This window comes from Cryptomeria japonica, chromosome 7 (genome assembly GCF_030272615.1).
Source record: "Cryptomeria japonica chromosome 7, Sugi_1.0, whole genome shotgun sequence".
NCBI classification, from domain to species: domain Eukaryota; kingdom Viridiplantae; phylum Streptophyta; class Pinopsida; order Cupressales; family Cupressaceae; genus Cryptomeria; species Cryptomeria japonica.
In genome coordinates, this window is record NC_081411.1 from 568,409,867 (window position 1) to 568,430,465 (window position 20,599).

General features: G+C 35.1%; 1 protein-coding gene across 4 annotated transcripts in view; it reads right to left on the reverse strand.

Annotated features, from left to right (window-relative positions):
* LOC131036326 (putative pentatricopeptide repeat-containing protein At1g16830) overlaps positions 1–20,259 on the reverse strand; it is a 31,222-nt gene extending 10,963 nt beyond the window's left edge. For 3 of the 4 annotated variants that reach the window (XM_057968176.2, XM_057968177.2, XM_057968175.2), the window contains exon 1: positions 17,880–20,259. In XM_057968176.2, the coding sequence (XP_057824159.1) occupies positions 18,033–20,201 (2,169 nt within the window). In that variant the 5' untranslated portion in view covers positions 20,202–20,259 and the 3' untranslated portion in view covers positions 17,880–18,032. The remainder of the gene's footprint in view (positions 1–17,879) is intronic. The other variant, XM_057968178.2, reaches the window with a different exon arrangement.
* Between the last annotated feature and the right edge of the window lie 340 nt (positions 20,260–20,599).

Below are 20,599 nucleotides of genomic sequence, written 5' to 3' on the forward strand. Positions count from 1 at the left end.
CACTGGGTTTATGAAGGGTACATCCTTTGAAAAGGGTGTAATAATATAAGTCGTGACTCTTCATCCCACCATAAGGGATATAAATAAGAGACAGGATTCTTGATAAAGGGAGGCATGGGATGTGCCGTTTGAATGCAACCAATCCCTTCGATCAGGGAGGGTATAAGATGGAATTGACGTCATTGTAGCAAGGCATCAAAAGGAATTAAGAGAAAGGGACTGCAGGTTATTCTGGTCCAATCACTATAACTGGTATGTTTGCTGCCACAATACTGACAATTCTTTATCATAATGCATTATATATATATATATATATAACAGAATAATAATCAATTACATAAATCAAACATGTTTAAGTAATCCTTAAACAAGAATGTAATCTGGGAGGTACAAAACAGCAAGATAATCAATAATATAATTCAGAATGACAAACTACTTATAATGTCCATAATACAAAGTGATATGGCCATAACTTTGTACTAAGTCTTAAACAATTCCAATCCTTCTATTCCCCAAGGGAGACGGGTGCTGTTAGGGAGAGGCAGAGTATATCCACTCCAAGATGAAAGAGCCCCAAGGATAAAAAAGACTGATGTTCCTGACATCTGGGCTGAATTAAGGAGGTGGTGTCATAGCGCCCTAGACAAGCCAATGCCCTCTTCTGGGATTAAGAATGAGAAGGGATTAGGAATTAGGTCTGGAGTAATGACAATATTAAATTGAAATGCGGACAACTTTAATTATCTACTCTGAATTAATTTAATATACTAGGTAGTAATATATGTTTCCCTTTGGGAATTGACATCCTATAAATAGGGGACATTACAACTTGACTATTGTAGACCATAGTGTTGAGTTGTCCTAAGTCTAACCATAAAATCTAAGGCTAAATATCTAAGTTGGAAAGCTACGAGATTAGAACTTAAAAGTGTTCAGAATTTGAACTATAGTTTCTAAACTTTCAGAGAGGTATTTAAATATTGAAAAGGTTGGATGATAAGCATGACTTATGTCACAATTCACCAATTGAAATCTGAATAGGGTGCAAGCTATTAAAGGGGCAGAGGGCAGTTACATTTTGGCATTTATTAATCCAGACGCTAAATTGAAGTTAACTGGGGGTGAAGTTATTTAAACAGAGTTAAAAGGAGTAGTGATCATGTGGAGGTACTGCTAGTTCTTGTTTATTTGGCATTTTTGACATTCTTGCAAAGACAGACTCTTCTTGTAAATACACTTCTGCATGATATAGGGAGATTATTCTCCAGGAAACATGATGGATAAAATAATCTTATTCTCATCTTGGTGTCTTTGTTCCAATGTTCAAATTTGAATAGCTTCTGTGAAGCAATGGTTGACTATTCTGTCAAGAAGTTGGAGAATCTGTGTCTATGATCAAGTTGCAAGATTTTTGTGGAGCTCCTATCTCTTCATCATCAAGTATCCAAGGTATAAATTTCAATCGGCATGTATATTTAACCTTCTGTTTGATTATAGGAGAAGGTATTCTGAATAGTTTTTCTATATAGATAGATGAATATGAGCATTACACTTAATGAAACTTATCTTCTTCTTACCTATAAGTTGTTTATGAAGTTTTGGTTAGGAACTTAGGATATATTAAGAAAATTAGTGTCTCACTGTTTAAAAGGGAACAAGAGTTATTTTTTCTAAGAGTTGCCACTTTTCTCGCTGTAGAATTTTTATCAATTTTTACCTATTAGAAAGAATTTGAAAAGTTCCTCTAATCTTACTATAATCTGGATTTAGTATAACTTGAGGATGAAAGAACCACAATAGGTAAATCTTTGTGTTTTCCATCACCCTTACATAGGATAGATAGGAGTAAATAATAGCCATGCATCTCCCTGAAGAGTATCTCATGTACAAATTGAATAAATAAATAAAATAGTTTGTCCGAGTTCTCATATTCTTTTCTATCTAGACCTTTGTCTCCACATTGCTTTACATGCACACAACACATCCAGGTCCTCATCTAGAGCATTGTCCCCAAAGAACATGGGACCCAACCATTGGTATCAGAGCAATTCACCTTGCACATCCTACCAGATGAGGTTGGTGTCTCTAAGGCTCAACATCAAACCAAGAGATCAATCAAATTATCTCCCTAGTCGTTTCAAACATGTTCAGGTGAAAGAAGGACAAGATGACGTCCATATGATGATCAAAGATGAAACTGCAGAGGCTCTTTGAGAACAATGAACATTGTTGTTCAACCAGTTCACTTAGTCCTCAAACATGTAGTTCCTTCAGCTCAATCATTAGGTAAAGCTTCTAGTAGTCGGTTCCAGCCTAGGTTCCAATTGAATTCAGACATTACTATGTTTGAGGATTAAATAGATGCAAATGCAGTATATATCTAGTTAGATGAGTTAAGTCATATTTCTCCATGAATGACTTTCTAATGAAGAAAATATCAAAATCACACTCCTCGCTCATCAAAAAGTGGTGCCAAGCCCATGCTTTATGGGAGGAAGACCATACAAAAGGAAGATCTGAACCAATCCGGGAGAAGCTCCTTGAAGCCTTCAAGGATGAATACTATCTTAAAGATGTCTATGATGACCATTATATTTCAATGGCAATGACTATGATAAGGATATGAACAATCAGTGTGTAACTACACCAATGCCTTTCATGACATATATGTTAAATTGGGCATATTTGAGAAAAAGTAGCATAGAATCCTCAAGTATTGCAGCAGCCTATGCCCATTCATTAGTACAAATGGAAGTTGGCCAAGGTCAAGACAGTGAAAGAAGACTATGGTTACATGACTCTCGTTGAGGAGTCAAAACTAATGGGCAAATCGGACAAATCACCTGCACCAAAGAAGATACTTTCTTCCAACAAGAACAAACCACACAAGATAGGTAAATGGTATGACAAACACGAATCTAGCAGCCAATCCAATGCAAAGTGCCATGCACAGAAGAACATGTTCAGGTGCAAAGAAGTAAAGGGTTCCCACAAGCTAGAATTAGGTAACAATGAACATAGACCCGAAAGTTGCCTGTCTTATGTGATAGCCAAGATAAACATGCTCAACATTGAAGCAGAGAGCTTATTCTATTCAAATATGCGAGTGCTCATTGGTTTTTTTGAACGATAGCAATAGCATGAAGAACCTCCTCTCCAAAGCCACTATTGCATGCTTGAACTTGCCAACCATGCCTCATCCATAGCCATACAATTTGGGATGGACCATTCCTACAATACCAAAGGTATACATTACACATGTCAATACCACTTCACATATGCTATTCAGCCTTTTCATGAGGAGCTAGTATGTGACATCACACCAACTGATTCCAATGATTTAATCCTTGGGCATCCGTACTTGCATTATCACCAATGTGTATGTAAAACCAATTCTCCAAGCATCATTATATCAATGAAAGGTAAGAGAGATCAGGATTTAGAAGTGAATCCTCAAATCAAACATGTTGGACAACCTCCACAATTGATTGCGGAAGTATCCTTCAGCACAATTGGGACAGTTATCTTTCAAGAAGAAGGGGTGAAAAATCCACATGTAAGCCTCATAACTTGCACAACCTGGCGCTCACCTCCTTGCATGATGCACAACCCGTGCAATGCCAAGACCCATGTCATGCACCCACACACAACTCCTTGCTTCGTGCCACTTGCAAAGTGCTTAAAACCATGCCATGAAACTCCAAAGACATCATATAGCTCATGTTCAGCCCTTTGCATCATGCACCATCAGCATTGGAGCCATGAACATGCCACACAAATCAACTAACAACTTTCTTTGTGTTTCACATCACTTTTGCACCTACACACATTAGTGCACACAAGGCAAGTACTAAAAGCAAAGCATCATGCAACACCTCAAGGTAAAATGGATCAATTCATTGCACCTCCTAGATTCATTTCATGACATTCCGTTTGTCAATGCAACACAACATGCATCTAGAATCCTAACCATTGGAGGGGTGAAGTGTCACACAGTGCTAGAACCCTCTCATCCTATCTCTTTACTTTGGGGTTAGGATTTTATTAATAAAATCTTGGACACATATGCCGTTTACTGCTAATCTGATAAATTAAATACATGAATTAATAATAAAGATGACAATGCATATTGCAAAAGAAGACCAAAGATGATCAGCCAAGGATTGGAGTTGATCCAACTAGATCATACTACTTTCCTTGACAATACACAATATATTTGAAGGACCCGACGATTGCCAAAAGGAACACAACCATCAACCAACCGATACTAACTACCCATTGCTTATAGTTACTCAAAGCCAACAATTAATACAAACAATTAAAGAACCAATATTACCGAACATAACAATAGACATTGTATGCTGACTACATATGCTTTGTAATCCATCACTTTAGCTAAATTGCAGTCATCCCACATGTATGGGAAGTCGTAGTTCTCTTGAATAGAATTAATTTAAATAGAGAACTTATGCAAGAGGAAAGATAATCCATTGAAAATTTTGTATTAAGAATTGCTCAAGGCAAGTTAACCCCTTAAAGAAACCCGGATTTTTTTTTAACATGATTCTATGTTTACAATATAGTATTGCTCTCTTTTATTTCATTTGTAGTGCATATTCTCTATAATTTTTATTATTTGGTTATCTGTTGCAAGAAGGATTACAAAATCTAGTATTAAAGCTCCTCCTAGGTCCATGTTCGATAATAATAGTAAAAGTTTAGGATTTTCGACAACTTTCCATTGTATGCTCTCACCTTGCCCTTTCAATATCTTGCTGATAAGAAAGTGACTACAAAAGTAAAGACACTAATCTTCTTGCCCAAAATTTGCCTGATTTTTTTTTCCACTGCCAATAGTTTATTTTTAGTTTTAGGCTAGATACCCTATTGGGTTTCATATATCCTCGAAACAGATATTGTTTTTAGCTAAACTAGATTCCCAATAAAGAATCTAATGATCTGAAGGGAATTAAAACGCCAATAGCCAGGCCTCAAACAACATTTATATATGGCGCTCACCTTCCACATACCCTCAAGTATATAGGAAGACCCCATAGAATTCTTCAAAACCTAGCCCTAGGCATCCATGGCTATTTGTAATAGGTGATGCATGAATATGTGGTCAAACCTAGGAAGTTACTCGCATCATGCCTTGGAGACATAGTAGTAAGCTACAAAACAATTCCACCCTCCATAGTTAAAGCTCTGAAATACTGGGCCAAAACTATTTACAAACAAAATCAATATAACTGAGAGCTCACAAACAAAACACACCCTAGCCTAGCAATTACCTTTTGAACAGCACTGGTGAAGCACCTACTTCATGAAAATGAGGCACCAACCTCAAAGAAACTGCAAAAAAAAATGTTCCTCTTCTAGAATTGTAACACTATACAGCTTCAAAAAGCTGAATTCAACCTTTAATTATAAACAAAATTTAACCCAGAATGCAGAGATAAATATGTCTACAAACAGAGCTTTCACTATCTTCTTCCAGCAACTTAACTTCTCAATACTAGGCTCTTCCATTTAGAAATGCGCTTTACAAATATTCGAACAACCTCAAGCTACATTCATGACATTCAGAACAGAAGATTCACAATATGCAAGGAGGATGATTCATATTTCTAAGAACATGCCACGACCTGGACCAAAACAAAGAATCTTTTTCCATTTACCCACACCACACCGAAATAACTTTTGTTCCAATCTATGCTTAAACCCTTCTAACACAACACACTCTTTCAGCAACGTAAAAACTTTTTGTATGTACGCTAATGATTCTTAACAAGATTTATCAGCAAACAACTTAACAGTTTTTATCTTACTTTTTCAACACGACCTATGCCCTTATAAAAAATGTTTCTAAATTTATGCGGACCCCAAAGTCTGTGCTCTTATCAAAATAGAAAAAACCCTCATGGTTTCTGAGTTTTCAGAATATCAAAAAACACATTATTTTGAGCTTCCACAATATATCCCAGAAAAAACAACCCTCCATATTATTTGAACCCCCACATTAAGCCGACTCTTAAAAACGAATCTCACCAAAAAAACATCTCCGAAAAGCAATCAAAAGTTTTTCAGCCAGCAAAACTAATCATATCGAAGCAATTTTTTCATACTCCCAAGTAGATGAAAAGCGTTACCTCAACTAAAAACAACCATCAAAGAACTAATAAAAAACGGCACCATACTTTTTAGAAGATGCACAACGTGGTAACACCGTTGGCATTCTACCAGTAACTGCACAAACCAAAGACAAAATGTGTTGAAAAACGCAAGGCATAAATTGGCATTTTTCAATAACTGCCATCATCAAACATTCTTTTACTTCCTTCCCAAACCAACACACATGTCAATCAATGGAGAGGAGGCCAAAAATAAATGTTTCTGGAAAAACTGCGATAGAGAGAAAAATGCCCAACAAGAGTAGAAGCAATACTCTAACTCATAAGCTGGCAGGAATGTTGTCTTCTTCTAAAAGAATCAACTTCATTCCTAAACATTTAACAAATGAGTGCTGCTTTAAAAACTCAACACTATTTTGATCATAGCCCTTCAAATGAAATCGCACTTTTAAATAACACACAAACAAAACATCAATCATTTGCCAACTATGGGTATTCCTTATTATTATTAAAAAAAATATATCAATAGCTTTCTTTGACAAATTAAAGATGATGTGGCATATGATTTGACACTTGGCACAGCAAGCAGACAAGTAACCAGCTGAGGTAGACAAGCAGGCAGCTCAAGTAAGCAAGCAAGTAGCTCAAGCAAGCAAGCAACCAGCTCAAGCAAGTAGACAACCAAAATTCAAATCTCTTTTCTAGAAACCCATCAACCGACCTTTGACATCAATGACAAAAACAGCAACAAACTCCCCCTTTGTCATTGATGGCAACAGCATTTGTAAACAAACTGAAAGTTGCTCCCCTTGACTTACTACTCCCCCTTTGACATCAATGACTAAAACACATCTGCATAACTGAAATGGGGCTCATAGAATATAACAATGAAAAACTCCCCGAGTCAAATCTACAATTCAATGATGGAGTGAAATTACTCCCAACTTTTCTCTCAAGAATTCAAACGTTTCCTTTGGTAGAGGCTTAGTAAACAAATATGCAATATGTTCTTTAGAAGACACATATTCCAACTTAACTTGCTGATTAGTAACCCGATCTCTCAAAAAATGATATTTAACAGGAATATGTTTAATCCTAGAGTGCATAACTGGATTCTTAGAAATGTTAATGGCACTCGTATTATCCCAAAAGATAGAAATAGGATATGCATACTCTACCTTTATGTCCTCAATGTTTGCTTCATCCAAAGAACCTGTGTACAACAAGACATTGCTACAATATACTCCACTTCAACTATAGACAATGAAATAGAAGCGTGTTTTTTACTCAACCACGAAACAAGACAACCACTAAGAAGGAAAGCACCTCCACTTGTGCTCTTTCTATCATCAATTGAACCACCCCAATCTGCATCAATATAGGTTGTAAGTGTAAGATCATTACCTTTAGGATACCATAAACCATAATCCATAGTACCCTTAAGAATCTTAAAGATCCTCTTAACTACCTGAACATGAGTATCCTTAGGTGTGGTCTGAAATCGAGCAACATAACCAACAATTTGCATAATGTCAGGTCTAGTAGTAGTAACATACAACAAACTTCCTACCATAGACCTATAAAATGTTTGATTAACATCTAAAGACTCATCATCTTTACTAAGTTTACATCTTGTTACCATAGGAGTGCTTAGAGGATTACAATCCTCCATTCTAAATCTTTTCAACATCTCTCTAATATACTTTGTTTGAGAGATAAAAATACCTTTATATAATTGATGAATTTGTAAGCCAAGGAAGAAGGACAACTCACCCAACATGGACATTTCAAATTCCTTCTTCATATTGGTAGCAAAAAACTTTACACATTTCTACATAATCACTACCAAAAATCAAATCATCAACATAAACTACAATCAGCATGTGTTTACCTTCTTCTTTATCATATAAGTTGTCCACTATTCCTCTTCAAAATCCTTGTTGTTGTAGATAACTGTCAAGTCTATCATACCAAGCACGTGGGGCTTGTTTAAGGCCATAAAGAGCCTTTTTCAATTTACAAACATAGTTTTGATTTTTTGATAATATAAACCCATCAGGTTGTTCTATATACCATGGAAGCAAACATCTACAAAAAATCACGATTATACCGGATGAATCGGGAGTCGGGGGGAGCTTGCCATTTTTTCCCCAAAAATCGAATATAATCGGTCAACCCTAGGTCAACGATTTTTCCAAAAAAATCGCCCAAAAAAAACCAGATTTAAACGCAGAACGATTTTTTCTCCAAAAATCGGATATAATCGATCAACCCTAGGTCAACCCAAAAAAACGCCAAAAAAAAAACCGATTTAAACGCAGAAAAAACGCGATAAAAAAGATAACCCTAAACGGAGCGGAAACGACAGAAAGTATTGGGTTTTTTTTTGGTTTCTTCCAAGTTCCAAAAGAAGAAATCACACGCACATAGCCGATAGCCCCGCAATTTATTCTTTGGCATTCCTTGTTCTATTAGTTGGTTTGTTGAATCTCGAACTCACGATATGCCTCTGGTCAAAGGTAATGCCGATATTGAATATTTAATATTTCGATCTTAAATTTTAGGGTTTGTTTGTGATGCTGCTATAGTTTTAAATTTTTAATATTTAATATTTCGATTTTTTATTTTTAGTTTAAATTTTTTGCTTTTTCTAATCAAATTTATATTTTCATATTTTATATTTAAAACATGTCTATTTGTTATTTAATTTTAAAAAATTATTATAATATATTAAAATTTAATATTTTAAAATATTTAAATTAGATTTTAATTATAATATATTCATTATTTAACATTTAAAATTTAATATATCTATTAATAATAATTGAATTAAATTTTTAAATATATTATATTATAACTTTTAAAAATTTATTATAATGTATTCAAATTTAATATAATGGTGTTTTATTTTTATTGATTTATTACTTATATTTAAAAAAATCAAATTTATAAAGGTGAATTTAATTACGAATTTTCTTTCAAACTTTTTCCCTTTGTTGAATTTCATCTAAATTTAATGGCTGCCTAACACAAACTCAAACTCGAATCTTGTGACATTGGGTGGGGGGGTGTTGGCATTCGGCTGGTTGCTTATTTTTTCACCAAATATATTTTTTTCTATCAAAATTTATTGTATTAAAATTTGTTGTTATGAATAAATGCTTACGAGGAATAATAGATTAACGTTGCTTATTAAATGGAACCCATTCATTGAGACCCTAATCATACTAAAAAGGAACTGTGTAATGTTCATCCTATATATATTTCAATACAAGTAAGCAATAGCACACTATTACTTTCAGGATGAGAGTATGATTGTTGTTATATGAACCTTCCATGTATTATACACGCAATATCTTTTTGGTATTATGTTATAACTTTTAATAGGCCTTTTTCATTTTATTATTGAGGACAACAAAAACTAAGTCCTTGTATCTTAATACTTGAATATAGGCAAAACCATCATCATTACAATTGTTAACATAGAATCATAGATAAGACTCCCCTTGCTTTAGACTACACAAAGTGATCTTTTCTTAATCAAGAAAAAAAGAAAGAAAGAAATGTTCACAAATAACCAAAAATGCTCAATGGGATTCAAATATGCAACAAACAAATAGAGTTGTAAAAATAGAGCTTAAAGTATCTTCAACTTGAACAAATAAAAAGGTGTACAGATCTCATTTTAGATGGAACATTGGAAGACTACATGTTCATATGCCTCAACCTCTAAAAACAGCAAAAAACATTTTGTTTATCCTCCCGATAGCAAAAAATGTTTTGTTTATCCTCCCGAGATCTATGGCAGCTTGTGTTGATTTTTTGAATTTTTGTACTTAGTTTACACGATATGAATATTAAAAACGAAAATCTATTTCCTACAATTCATGTGTTGAAGTGTCTATTTTATTTGCCTACAATATCTCTATGCTATGGAGATGCCCTTAAATATATAAAAAAGTAGTTTTTATTGCTTTTCTGCAATTTTTTACCTTTTTTTGTAAATCCGATTTTTTCCCAGTTTTTTCAAAAAATCTTATACTTTGGTTTCGCCGATTAATTCCCCAAACGATTAATGATTCTTTGCTAGATACACTTCTTCATTCAAATTACCATTGAGAAAAGCAGATTTGACATCCATTTGAAAAATCTTAAAACCTTTAAAAGAAGCAAAAGCCAAGAACATTGTAATTGCTTTTAAACGTCCAACGGGAACAAAGGTTTCATCAAAGTCAATACCTTCTACCTGAGCATAACCTTTGCAAACAAGCCTTGCCTTTTTTCTTACTACTTGACCATCTTCATTCAATTTGTTTCTGTAGATCCATTTTGTGCCTATCACATTCTTGTCTTTGGGCCTAGGAACAAGTTCCCGTGTTCCACTTTTTTGAATTTGATCAAGCTCCTCTTCCATGGCTGCCATCCAGTGTTTGTCTTCAACTACCTCTTCAAAATTCTTAGGTTCAATCATGGACAGAAAAGGGATGTCCTCGTAATAAATAACATTTCTTCTTGAAGCTCTAGGTCCGACCTCTTGCAAATCTAATCAATAGGATGATTCTTTTGAACAAACTTAAAAGGAGTCTTCAAAGTTGATCTAAATGTGGTCTCACCTCATCCAATTTCAGGTTCATTCATAGTGGTTGCTTCTGCTGTCCCAAACTGAATATCATGTTGAAGTTTTAGTCATGAAGTTTAAGTCATTGACGTCAATTGAGCTGCTTGAGCAGCTTAACCTACTTCAGCTGTCTGAGTGTGTGCTTGAGCTGCTCATGTGTTAGTCTGAGCTATTTGCTTTGTGTCTGCTTCAGAAGTGTAAGTACTTATTTGTTCCTTATCAGCTACCACTTCAAAATTCTTGCTATATCATCAGAAAACTTGTGCCAAATCAGCCTTGAATAGTCAACGAAAGAATTGTGGTCTACTTTCTTTTATCCCTATTATTCCATGTGTTGGGCGCTATTTTTTATGTCTGCCAAATTTTGAATATTCTTCTGGGACCCGTTTTTATTTAAGCTACAAAGTTCTTATGACTATATGAAGACGTGGAGCTGGCAAAGTAATACGAATTATGTTCAATAGGGTGAATTGTATTGCATCCCATTTTTTTTGTAACGTCTTTTTCATTATAGTTGGCGGTTCCTAAAACACACGATGAGGCCATTTATTCATTTGCATTCAGACTCGTCTCTTCTTTTACGAAGACTGGAGCTTATGAAGTCCATTTTTTATGGTTTGAATTCTTTTTGTGGTGGCTCGACATTTTTAATTATCTGCAGCTGGGCGTTTTTTCTTCAGCGTCTAATTTATTTTCCTTTGACGTTTTTTTTAATGAGATGGCATCGACTTTTAAGGAGCCTCCAATGGTGGGTAAAAGACGTGGAGTTAAACTCGCAAACCATGATTCTGTGCGTAGCCTGCATGCAGTGGTGCGATGATTTTCCAGCACTGCCGTTAATTTATGGCAATGAGATAAAAATTTGAGCTGTAGTGCACTGAATTTTTTTTTGGCAGCTATCTACAATTTGGAGCAAGTCTCTATTTTGTAATCGTATCATTTGGAGGCAGTCGTCTTGATGAGTGTGTGTCGTAAATGCAGATATCGACTTAAAACTTCTTGAAGCTTAAAATTTCTGGAGGAGTCGTGGTTATTTATTAAGTGCGTTGAAGATTCTCTTGCTGTTAGGAGCCATTTCTGGAGGAAGAACATTGAATTTTTTTTTACACAACAATCATATTATGCAGTAAAAAATTTGAGGCATTTCTTGATGGATGCAGTGTCCGCTATTGTTGAAAATAGGAGCAATTAAAAGATCCCGCAGAAGATGTTTTGTCTAGGAGCTATTTTTGTGTTATATGCTAAGTCACACTCAAAAAGGGGTATGTAACATTCAGAGTATATTATTGCAGAGTGTGTATTATGCGGAAAATAAGTGAGAGTGTTGAAGGTGTTCGGATTTTTTTTGTGTATGCAGTATTGGGGAATTGAAGAATAGTCTACGTTGGTGAAAAAAAAAAAAAAAACTTTCTTTAGTAGCTGTGTATATTCAGCAGGGTCTAATTTAAAAATCTGGGCTTGTTGTCATTAAGAGTGTGAATAGCTTCTTTGGAAGCTGTGTTGTTCATACAAACCTGAAAAATTTGATGCTTATCACTCAAGTGAGGGTCAGAATCTGTTCTTTAAAAAGAAAACATTTAACAATATATGAAAGTTGGAGCTCTCACAAAGGTTAGAGCCTTTGTTTCAATAATTTTAGCTGATCAGAGATTGGTGTCTCATTTCCACTGAGTTGGTGCTTAGTTTGTAATCTAGGTTGTAGCCCATTGGGTTGGTGCCCTTTTTGAAATAGAAGAAACTTTGAACCGTGGTTTTTTACCCGGAAGGGTTTTCCACGTGATATATTTTGTGTTCTTGTTGTGTGCTATGATGTTATCTTCATATTTGATAAAATCTGAGTTTGCTGCAAATATTAAAAATTATAACATTAATTCACACCCCCCCCCTCTTAGTGTTATCTGTGTGACTTTCATATCAGAAGGTGCATTCTCGGTAGGAGCATCTTTTGCCTCATGTTGAACACCTTCTGATGAATTTTTAGGACTTCCACTTGCTGTCCTAGCTTGTACATGTGAAGAAGATTGTTGGACAGATCCTTCTACTTCATCTCTTTGAGTGCTTTCATCACCATTTTCCAACTTATTACATGTGTTAGTGTTCTCATGAACTTTTACATTATTATTTTCAACAATCTTATGTATCCTTTTGTTAAAGCATCTATAAGCTTTACTTTTAGAAGAGTAATCCAAAAAGATACCTTCAATAGCCCTAGGATCAAATTTACCAAGATTCTCTTCATCTCTCTTAATGTAACAAGGACTACCAAAAACTCTAAAATACTTAACTGAAGCAGCTTTATCTTTCCACAATTCATATGGTGTTTTGTTATGCTTTGCTCTCATCATCCCTCTATTCTGAATATAAACAACAATATGTACTGCCTCTTTCCAAAAAGAATCACTCCCCTTAGACTCATTCATCATGCTTCGAGCCATTTCTTGGACTGGTCCATTCTTCCTCTCAACAACACCATTTTGTTGAGGTGTTCTAGCAGCTGAGTACTGTCTTTTTATACTATTTTTTTCACAAAAATTTATAAACTCATAAGATGTAAACTCACCTCCATTATCTGAACGTAGACATTTAATTTTCAGACCTTTCTCATTTTCAACTAGAGCTTTAAAAACCTTAAATTTTTCAAGTGCTTCTGATTTCTCATTTAAAAAGAAAACCCAAGTCATACGTGAATAATCATCAATTATAAGCATGAAATATTTCTCGCCTTGCAATCTTGTAGTTCTTGTAGGTCTGCACAAATCAATGTGTATCAGCTCAAGAGGTTTCGTGCTTGAATAATCCTTTGACTTGAAGCTATTCCTTGTTTGCTTGCCAAGTTGACACTCTTTACACACAATATCAGAAGGTTTAGTGAGTTGTGGCATATCTCTAACAACTTCCTTTTTGCTAATCTAAATAAGATTATCAAAATTCATGTGTCCAAATCTTTTGTGCCATAACCAAGCTTCATCTAGCTAACTTAAACAACACTCCTCACTCCTAATGTCATCAAGGATATACAAATTTTTAGCTGCCCTACTGGCAACAACAATGTGTTTACCATCTTTGCTGATAAGATATGTCCTTGATCACACAACTGACTTACACTCAACAAATTGTGTTTGAGACCTTCTACATATAAAACATTTTCAACTTTAGTCTCACCATCATTTAGAATAAGTATGCCTTTACCTAATAACTTTGCAGATGAGTTACCACCAAATCTAACATTGCCTCCATTCATCTTCTTAAGAGTCAAAAATTTGCTTTTATCTCCAATTATACGCCCAGAGCAGCCACTATCAACATACCAAATGTCCTTTTCATTTTGTGCAAGAAAGGTTGTTTGCACAATTAAAGATTCTTCTAGGACTTGTTTCTCCTTTTTCCTCCAAACTTTGGTACTCTCCTTTGCTTTGCCCTTTGTATCTACCTTTTTGGAGAAATCTATCACACCACTTTTACAAACTCTTGTAAAGTGTCCAAAGTTATTACACTTGTACATATAACGTTTTAATTTCACAAAGAACAAAAGAATTCCTATTCATGAATCTCAAATTTCTTCTAGCAAACACTCTACAATTGATTGTCTTGTGTCCAAAATAATTACAAGTATAACAATAACCATAAAAGAAAGAATTGTTAAACCTGGTCATATGTCCTTGTCTGAAGATAGGAGACCTTTTGAAGGCATCATTTCTGATTTTTGATGATGAAATCCTTTGTATTATCAGCATTGGTCTTCTGTTGTTCTTCTTTAGAAGATTTAGAACATTGACCTTCTTCAAAGCCTACTCCACTCTTATTAGTAGACTGTTTCTGTGAACCTAAGATGTCATTCAAAGACATAGAACTTTTTTGATTTATATTCTCATGATTCAACAGTGCTAAAGATTTATTTGACTTCCTAAGTGAAACTATTTCAGCTTCAAACTTCTCATATTTTCTCCTTTGCTTTGCCCTTTGTATCTACCTTTTTGGAGAAATCTATCACACCACTTTTACAAACTCTTGTAAAGTGTCCAAAGTTATTACACTTGTACATATAACGTTTTAATTTCACAAAGAACAAAAGAATTCCTATTCATGAATCTCAAATTTCTTCTAGCAAACACTCTACAATTGATTGTCTTGTGTCCAAAATAATTACAAGTATAACAATAACCATAAAAGAAAGAATTGTTAAACCTGGTCATATGTCCTTGTCTGAAGATAGGAGACCTTTTGAAGGCATCATTTCTGATTTTTGATGATGAAATCCTTTGTATTATCAGCATTGGTCTTCTGTTGTTCTTCTTTAGAAGATTTAGAACATTGACCTTCTTCAAAGCCTACTCCACTCTTATTAGTAGACTGTTTCTGTGAACCTAAGATGTCATTCAAAGACATAGAACTTTTTTGATTTATATTCTCATGATTCAACAGTGCTGAAGATTTTATTTGACTTCCTAAGTGAAACTATTTCAGCTTCAAACTTCTCATATTTTCTTCTTTGTCTTTGAGCTGACTTCTAATTTCTTCTCCTATTCTCTTTGCTTCTTCAATTTGAACCTTCAAGTCTACTATCAATTTTTCTGCATCCTCCAAGGCTTGATATTTCTTAGATTTTTCTTCATTCTCTTCTTGTAACAATAACATTAAGCTATGATTTCTCTTTCTTAGCTTCTTGATTTCATTTAGAGCACTTATTAGCTCTTGCTCAAGATCAACTTCTTCCTCTTCTTCATCAAAGTAATCATCTTCTTCTTGGTTTTCAGTAATAGTTTATTCTAAAGCTATGAATGGAATCTCATCATTTAAGGACTCCTCTTCACTCGCATCCAATGAACAGCTTTCCTCCTTAAAATAGAAACTCATTTTGAAGTTATGAGTCTTTTTTTCTTTTCCCAAGTATTTCTTTTTACTGAACTTAGGCTTCTTCTCATAGCTGTTGTCCTCATCCTTCTCATATGGACATTTGGCTGCAAAATGTCCTATCTTGCCATAGTTAAAGCACTTTAAAGGCAGCTTGTCTTTATATTTTCTAGAACCCTTTTTTAATAATCTCACTAAGTGTGTCTCATCACAATCAGATTCTCTATCAAAATTTTCACTTGACACAAGTTCCTTATCTTTACTTTTCTTAGAGACTTTGAAGGTGTCTCCTATTTAGATGAGGACTCGGTATTTGTTCTCATCTCATAGGCAATTAGAATACCATGGAGCTAGTCGACAGTCATTTTGTCATGATCCACCATCTCCTCAATTGCTGAAACTTTTGCATCAAATCTCAAGGGTAGAGACCTTAAAATTTTCTGAACTATATTACTATCCTCAACCTTCTCTCCTAAACACTAGTTGATCTGCATAGTTCCACAGCAATCCACTATAATTCTACCAGCCCAAACAAAATTCTCCAAAAATATAGTTATTAGTAGGTTATTGCTTTCAAATAGCCAAATTTGAAGGATTTGTGTGCCAAGATTTAGCTCCTATACAATATATCAATTTGAAACTTCTGAAGTCAATTTCTCTCAAACCAAAAGGCATTTGCTAATTTCATTTGGGAAATCTCCCATGGGGTATTATTTGTACCAAAAACAAAAAACAAAAATTCTTCGAAAATACAATGATCAGTGGGTTATTGCTTTCAAACAGCCATATTTGAGTCAATTGTGCATCAACATTTCATTTGGGAAATCTCCCATGGGGTATTATTTGTACCTAAAACAAAAATCTAAAATTCTCCAAAAATACAACGATCAGTGGGTTATTGCTTTCAAACAGCCATATTTGAGTCTATTGTGCATCAGCCGTATTTGAGTCATTTGATAGCTTGAGAAACAAGTTAAATAAGATAATTGATTGTTTTCCTATGGTCAAGGTCACTAGATGGACCTACTTGTAATCAGAAATTGACATAGAAATATCAACTAGATGCTGACCATAATAGGGTAACAAGTAGTACCGTAGCAGTACTAGAAAGTCTGAATAATCTTTTAAAAACAATTAGAACACTGTCCAAATGGAGAATGCTTCTATTCTGCTAAGAAATGAATAAGCATTGAAGAAGAAAGATGCCCTAGCTATTGACCGATTAGAAGAAAAAAAAGAAAGAAAGATTTAATGTCAGAAATTATTACTAAAGTTAGGGAAGGATTAAGAGCTTGGGTTGAACAAATAGTGCTCACTTTCGAAGTAACTTAATGAATCCTTAACCTAAAGGGTTTATTCACTCTACAGATATGCAGTGCTTGAACAAGGTCCGATAACCTTATTCAGGGGAAAAGCTTCTTCCCATATAAAGTGGGAGGCATTCTCAAATACTCTGCACAATGATTACTTTTTTGCTTAGCACTGTAAGACATCACAAGGTAGAGCTTGGGTTGAACAAATAGTGCTCACTTTTGAAGTAACTTAATGAATCCTTAACCTAAAGGGTTTATTCACTCTACAGATATGCAGTGCTTGAACAAGGTCTGATAACCTTATTCAGGGGAAAAGCTTCTTCCCATATAAAGGGGGAGGCATTCTCAAATACTCTGCACAATGATTACTTTTTTGCTTAGCACGGTAAGACATCACAAGGTCCGTTGCACGATGTTTGATTAGATTCACAGTAGGGTAAGAGATGTGAAATCGTGTTGGAGATACTAGTAGCAAGGAGACCAGGGTTTGGGTGTTGGATGGCTACTGATTGATATTCAATTAGGCATCTCAATGCTATAAGATTGTATTTGGAAAAAGGCTTGAATCCTTGAGTGATATTTTAGAAGGTATGACTTAAGGTTTAGTAACTTGTGTAAGTTCTATTATTATTTTGAGTTAGATAAAGATAAATAATATGAATGGTTCAGTAATGAATTCATAATCAAAGGACAAAATGACAAACACCGAGATGACTTGACCATTAAAAATATGGAACATGATTCCACCAATAAGAATTATGTTAGTCTAATACTGGTTTATCTGAAATTTGCGCCTGTGCTAGCAGTTTATGAGATAAGTATGAGTGAAGATAATTATCATGTTAGGGAGATGGGAAATTGTATGTAATGTAACCTTTCAATCGTTACTTAGAACAAGACAAAAGTAATTTAGTTTTAAGGTGACATTACAACACAATTATCAACAAAAATCAGCAATTAGCTTACCTGTGTTAAGTTGTATAAAAGAATAATTTCGAGAGACTTGTTGCCAGCACCTTTGACTTGTAAAGCATCATTTGGAATGTCAGGAGTGCCATGCACCCTCCATTGTCCCCCATAATTTCAAAACTTTCGGCTGCAATAGTAGTTTCATGGAGCCTATTTTTCCTTATCAGCAATCTGCACCCTTTCAAACAGTCTCTGCAATGTGCTATTACTTAGTATAGGCTTACTAGAAAAGCCTTTCTTTGTGCTATCTACCATAATGCTGGAACTTGTGTTGTTTATGTCATTTGAATCAGGCTTACTAGATACTGGATAATCGTGAAACTCTAAATGGTTTACAAGTAGTTTATAAGCATCATCCGGTCTGCCTGCTGAGCACAGACCATCAACAAGTAACCCATAAGTTATTTCATTAGGAACAAATCCAAATTCCAACATTTTCATAAAGAGGTCAGAAGCCAAATGAACAAGACCGGATTTGCACAGAAAGTTTATTAAGGTATTGAACGAAACTGTGTCAGGACCAAAGCCTGCACTATGCATCTTGTCAAATATTTTCTTTGCTGCTTCTATATCTCGAGCTTTGCAAAAGCCATCCAGTAGAACATTATATGTATAGCAGTTTGGAACCACACCACTGTTGCACATCTGATTATACAATTCACGAGCATCTTCAGGTCTACCAGCCTTAAAAAGTCCACATATAATGACCGTGAAAGCAACAACATCAACAGAGCACTTTGATTCTAATGTCCTCCTGAAAAGTTTCATTGCTTTGTTTACTTCTCCTATTTTCATAAGATGGTCAAAAAGTATTGTGTGGCCATGAGGATCAAAATCCAAGCTGTTTCGAATAATTAGTTCATGGAGACTGATAGCATCCATCTCCCTACCTGCTCTAAGAAGTCCCGTCATTAATGCACTGTATGTATACCGATCCAATGCATACCCGTTGGCCAACATATTTTTGTAAAGATCCAGGGCTTTGGACAGATGTCCTGCCTTACAAAGACCGCTAAGAAGGGAATTACATGCAATAATATCCATTTCAAAGTCTCCTTTTGTGAAAAGTTCAAGTGCACAAAAGAATTTGCCCGATTTGCAAAGAACAGACACTAATGAGCTGAAGGTCACAGAATCTGGCTTCAAACCCCTTTTTTGCATTTCATTAAACAGAGTGATGGCATCTCCATGTCTATCTTCTTTGCAAAAACAATGAATAAGGATATTATACGATACCACATCTGGAACATATCCTTTCAATACCATCGCATCCCAAACCTCCAGGGCTCGGCTAAACATGCCAGCTTTCCAAAACCCTTTGACGAGACAAGTATAAGTGACAACAGTTGGAATGCTTCCACTCCGTTCCATGCTGCAAAATAAATTACAGGCAGCCTCAACTTGACCTGCATTACAAAGCCCATTAATCAAAATACTCCAGGTAATGACTGAAGGAACATAACCATACTTCATCATAAAACCCACTATAGGAAGTGATTCATGAACATCCCCATTCTTAGAAAGACCATTAATGAGTCTTGTATATGTGCCAAAGTTGGGAACATAACCTTTACTGATCATAACCTTAAGGACCCTCTGGGCCTCGTACATGCTGCCTGCCTTGCAATAGCCATCGATAGCCGTGGTGAAGGTGAAAAAATTAGGAAAACGTATCGAGCCAAATGCTGAAGAGGCCATATTTACCTGATTTGTTTTGAAAAAGACATCTAGAATTAAATTTTGAGCTAAAATATCGGTCATACATCCAAAGCTATGCATTTGCTTGATTGTTTCGAGGGCTTCTTCAACCATACCTGCGTGGCTGTAGATTCTGAGAAGCATAATAGCAGTCTGCACGCTCATTACACAGCCAATGTCACGCAATTCTTCAACAATTGCATTTGCATTGCCATTCTTGTCAATAATTCTTCTCATCACTCCCACCATGTGATCATACGAGTGTGAAGATGGTTTGCAGGCCTTCTGTTTCCCAAACCAGATGAATAAGTTTAAGGCCATGATATCTGATGGGCATTCTGCTATGACCCTGCTTAAAATTTCTGGACTAATTTTCCCTCCCTTTTGCTCAAAATTATTACTAACAGATGTTTGAGTGTGTAAGAAATGAGAATTATCGGGCTTGAGGACAAAACGTCTATGGATTCTACGAAAGAGTTTTCCAAAGAGTATCATTTGCTCTGTTTGTAGGCCACCCCAACGTTGGTTTGGTAATTTTCTGGGGCGGACGGGATAAACCCTAAACCCTGCGGTACGTTGGAACTTAAACCCCGAGGGGTCTGAGGAATTTATTTGAAGCATAAATCGTGTAATGGTGGAAAGCTTGCACTTCACTTGTTTCACACCACTTTGTTTGGGTGTGAGACCATAACCTTGGCACATTATTTCGGTATTCTTCTTGATTCTATTTGATATTTTTAAATTTAAAGTGTAATTTTCAGTAGAACACTTCTCGCATATAATTTTTTTCCAAAAAGTTCAAGATTATAGGTATAGCCTTATCTAGTTTAAGATTATAGGCATAGCCACTTTTAAAGTTTTAAATTTAATAATTTTCAAGTTAACTTGATTTCTAATTTGTTATTGTTTATTTTTCCGTATCAAAACATTCAAATTGTGTATCTAGGACATGTATAGGACATTACCACTAAGTCATTTGGAGGAGAGCAAGGAATTCATCATCCATTAATAATTAGGAC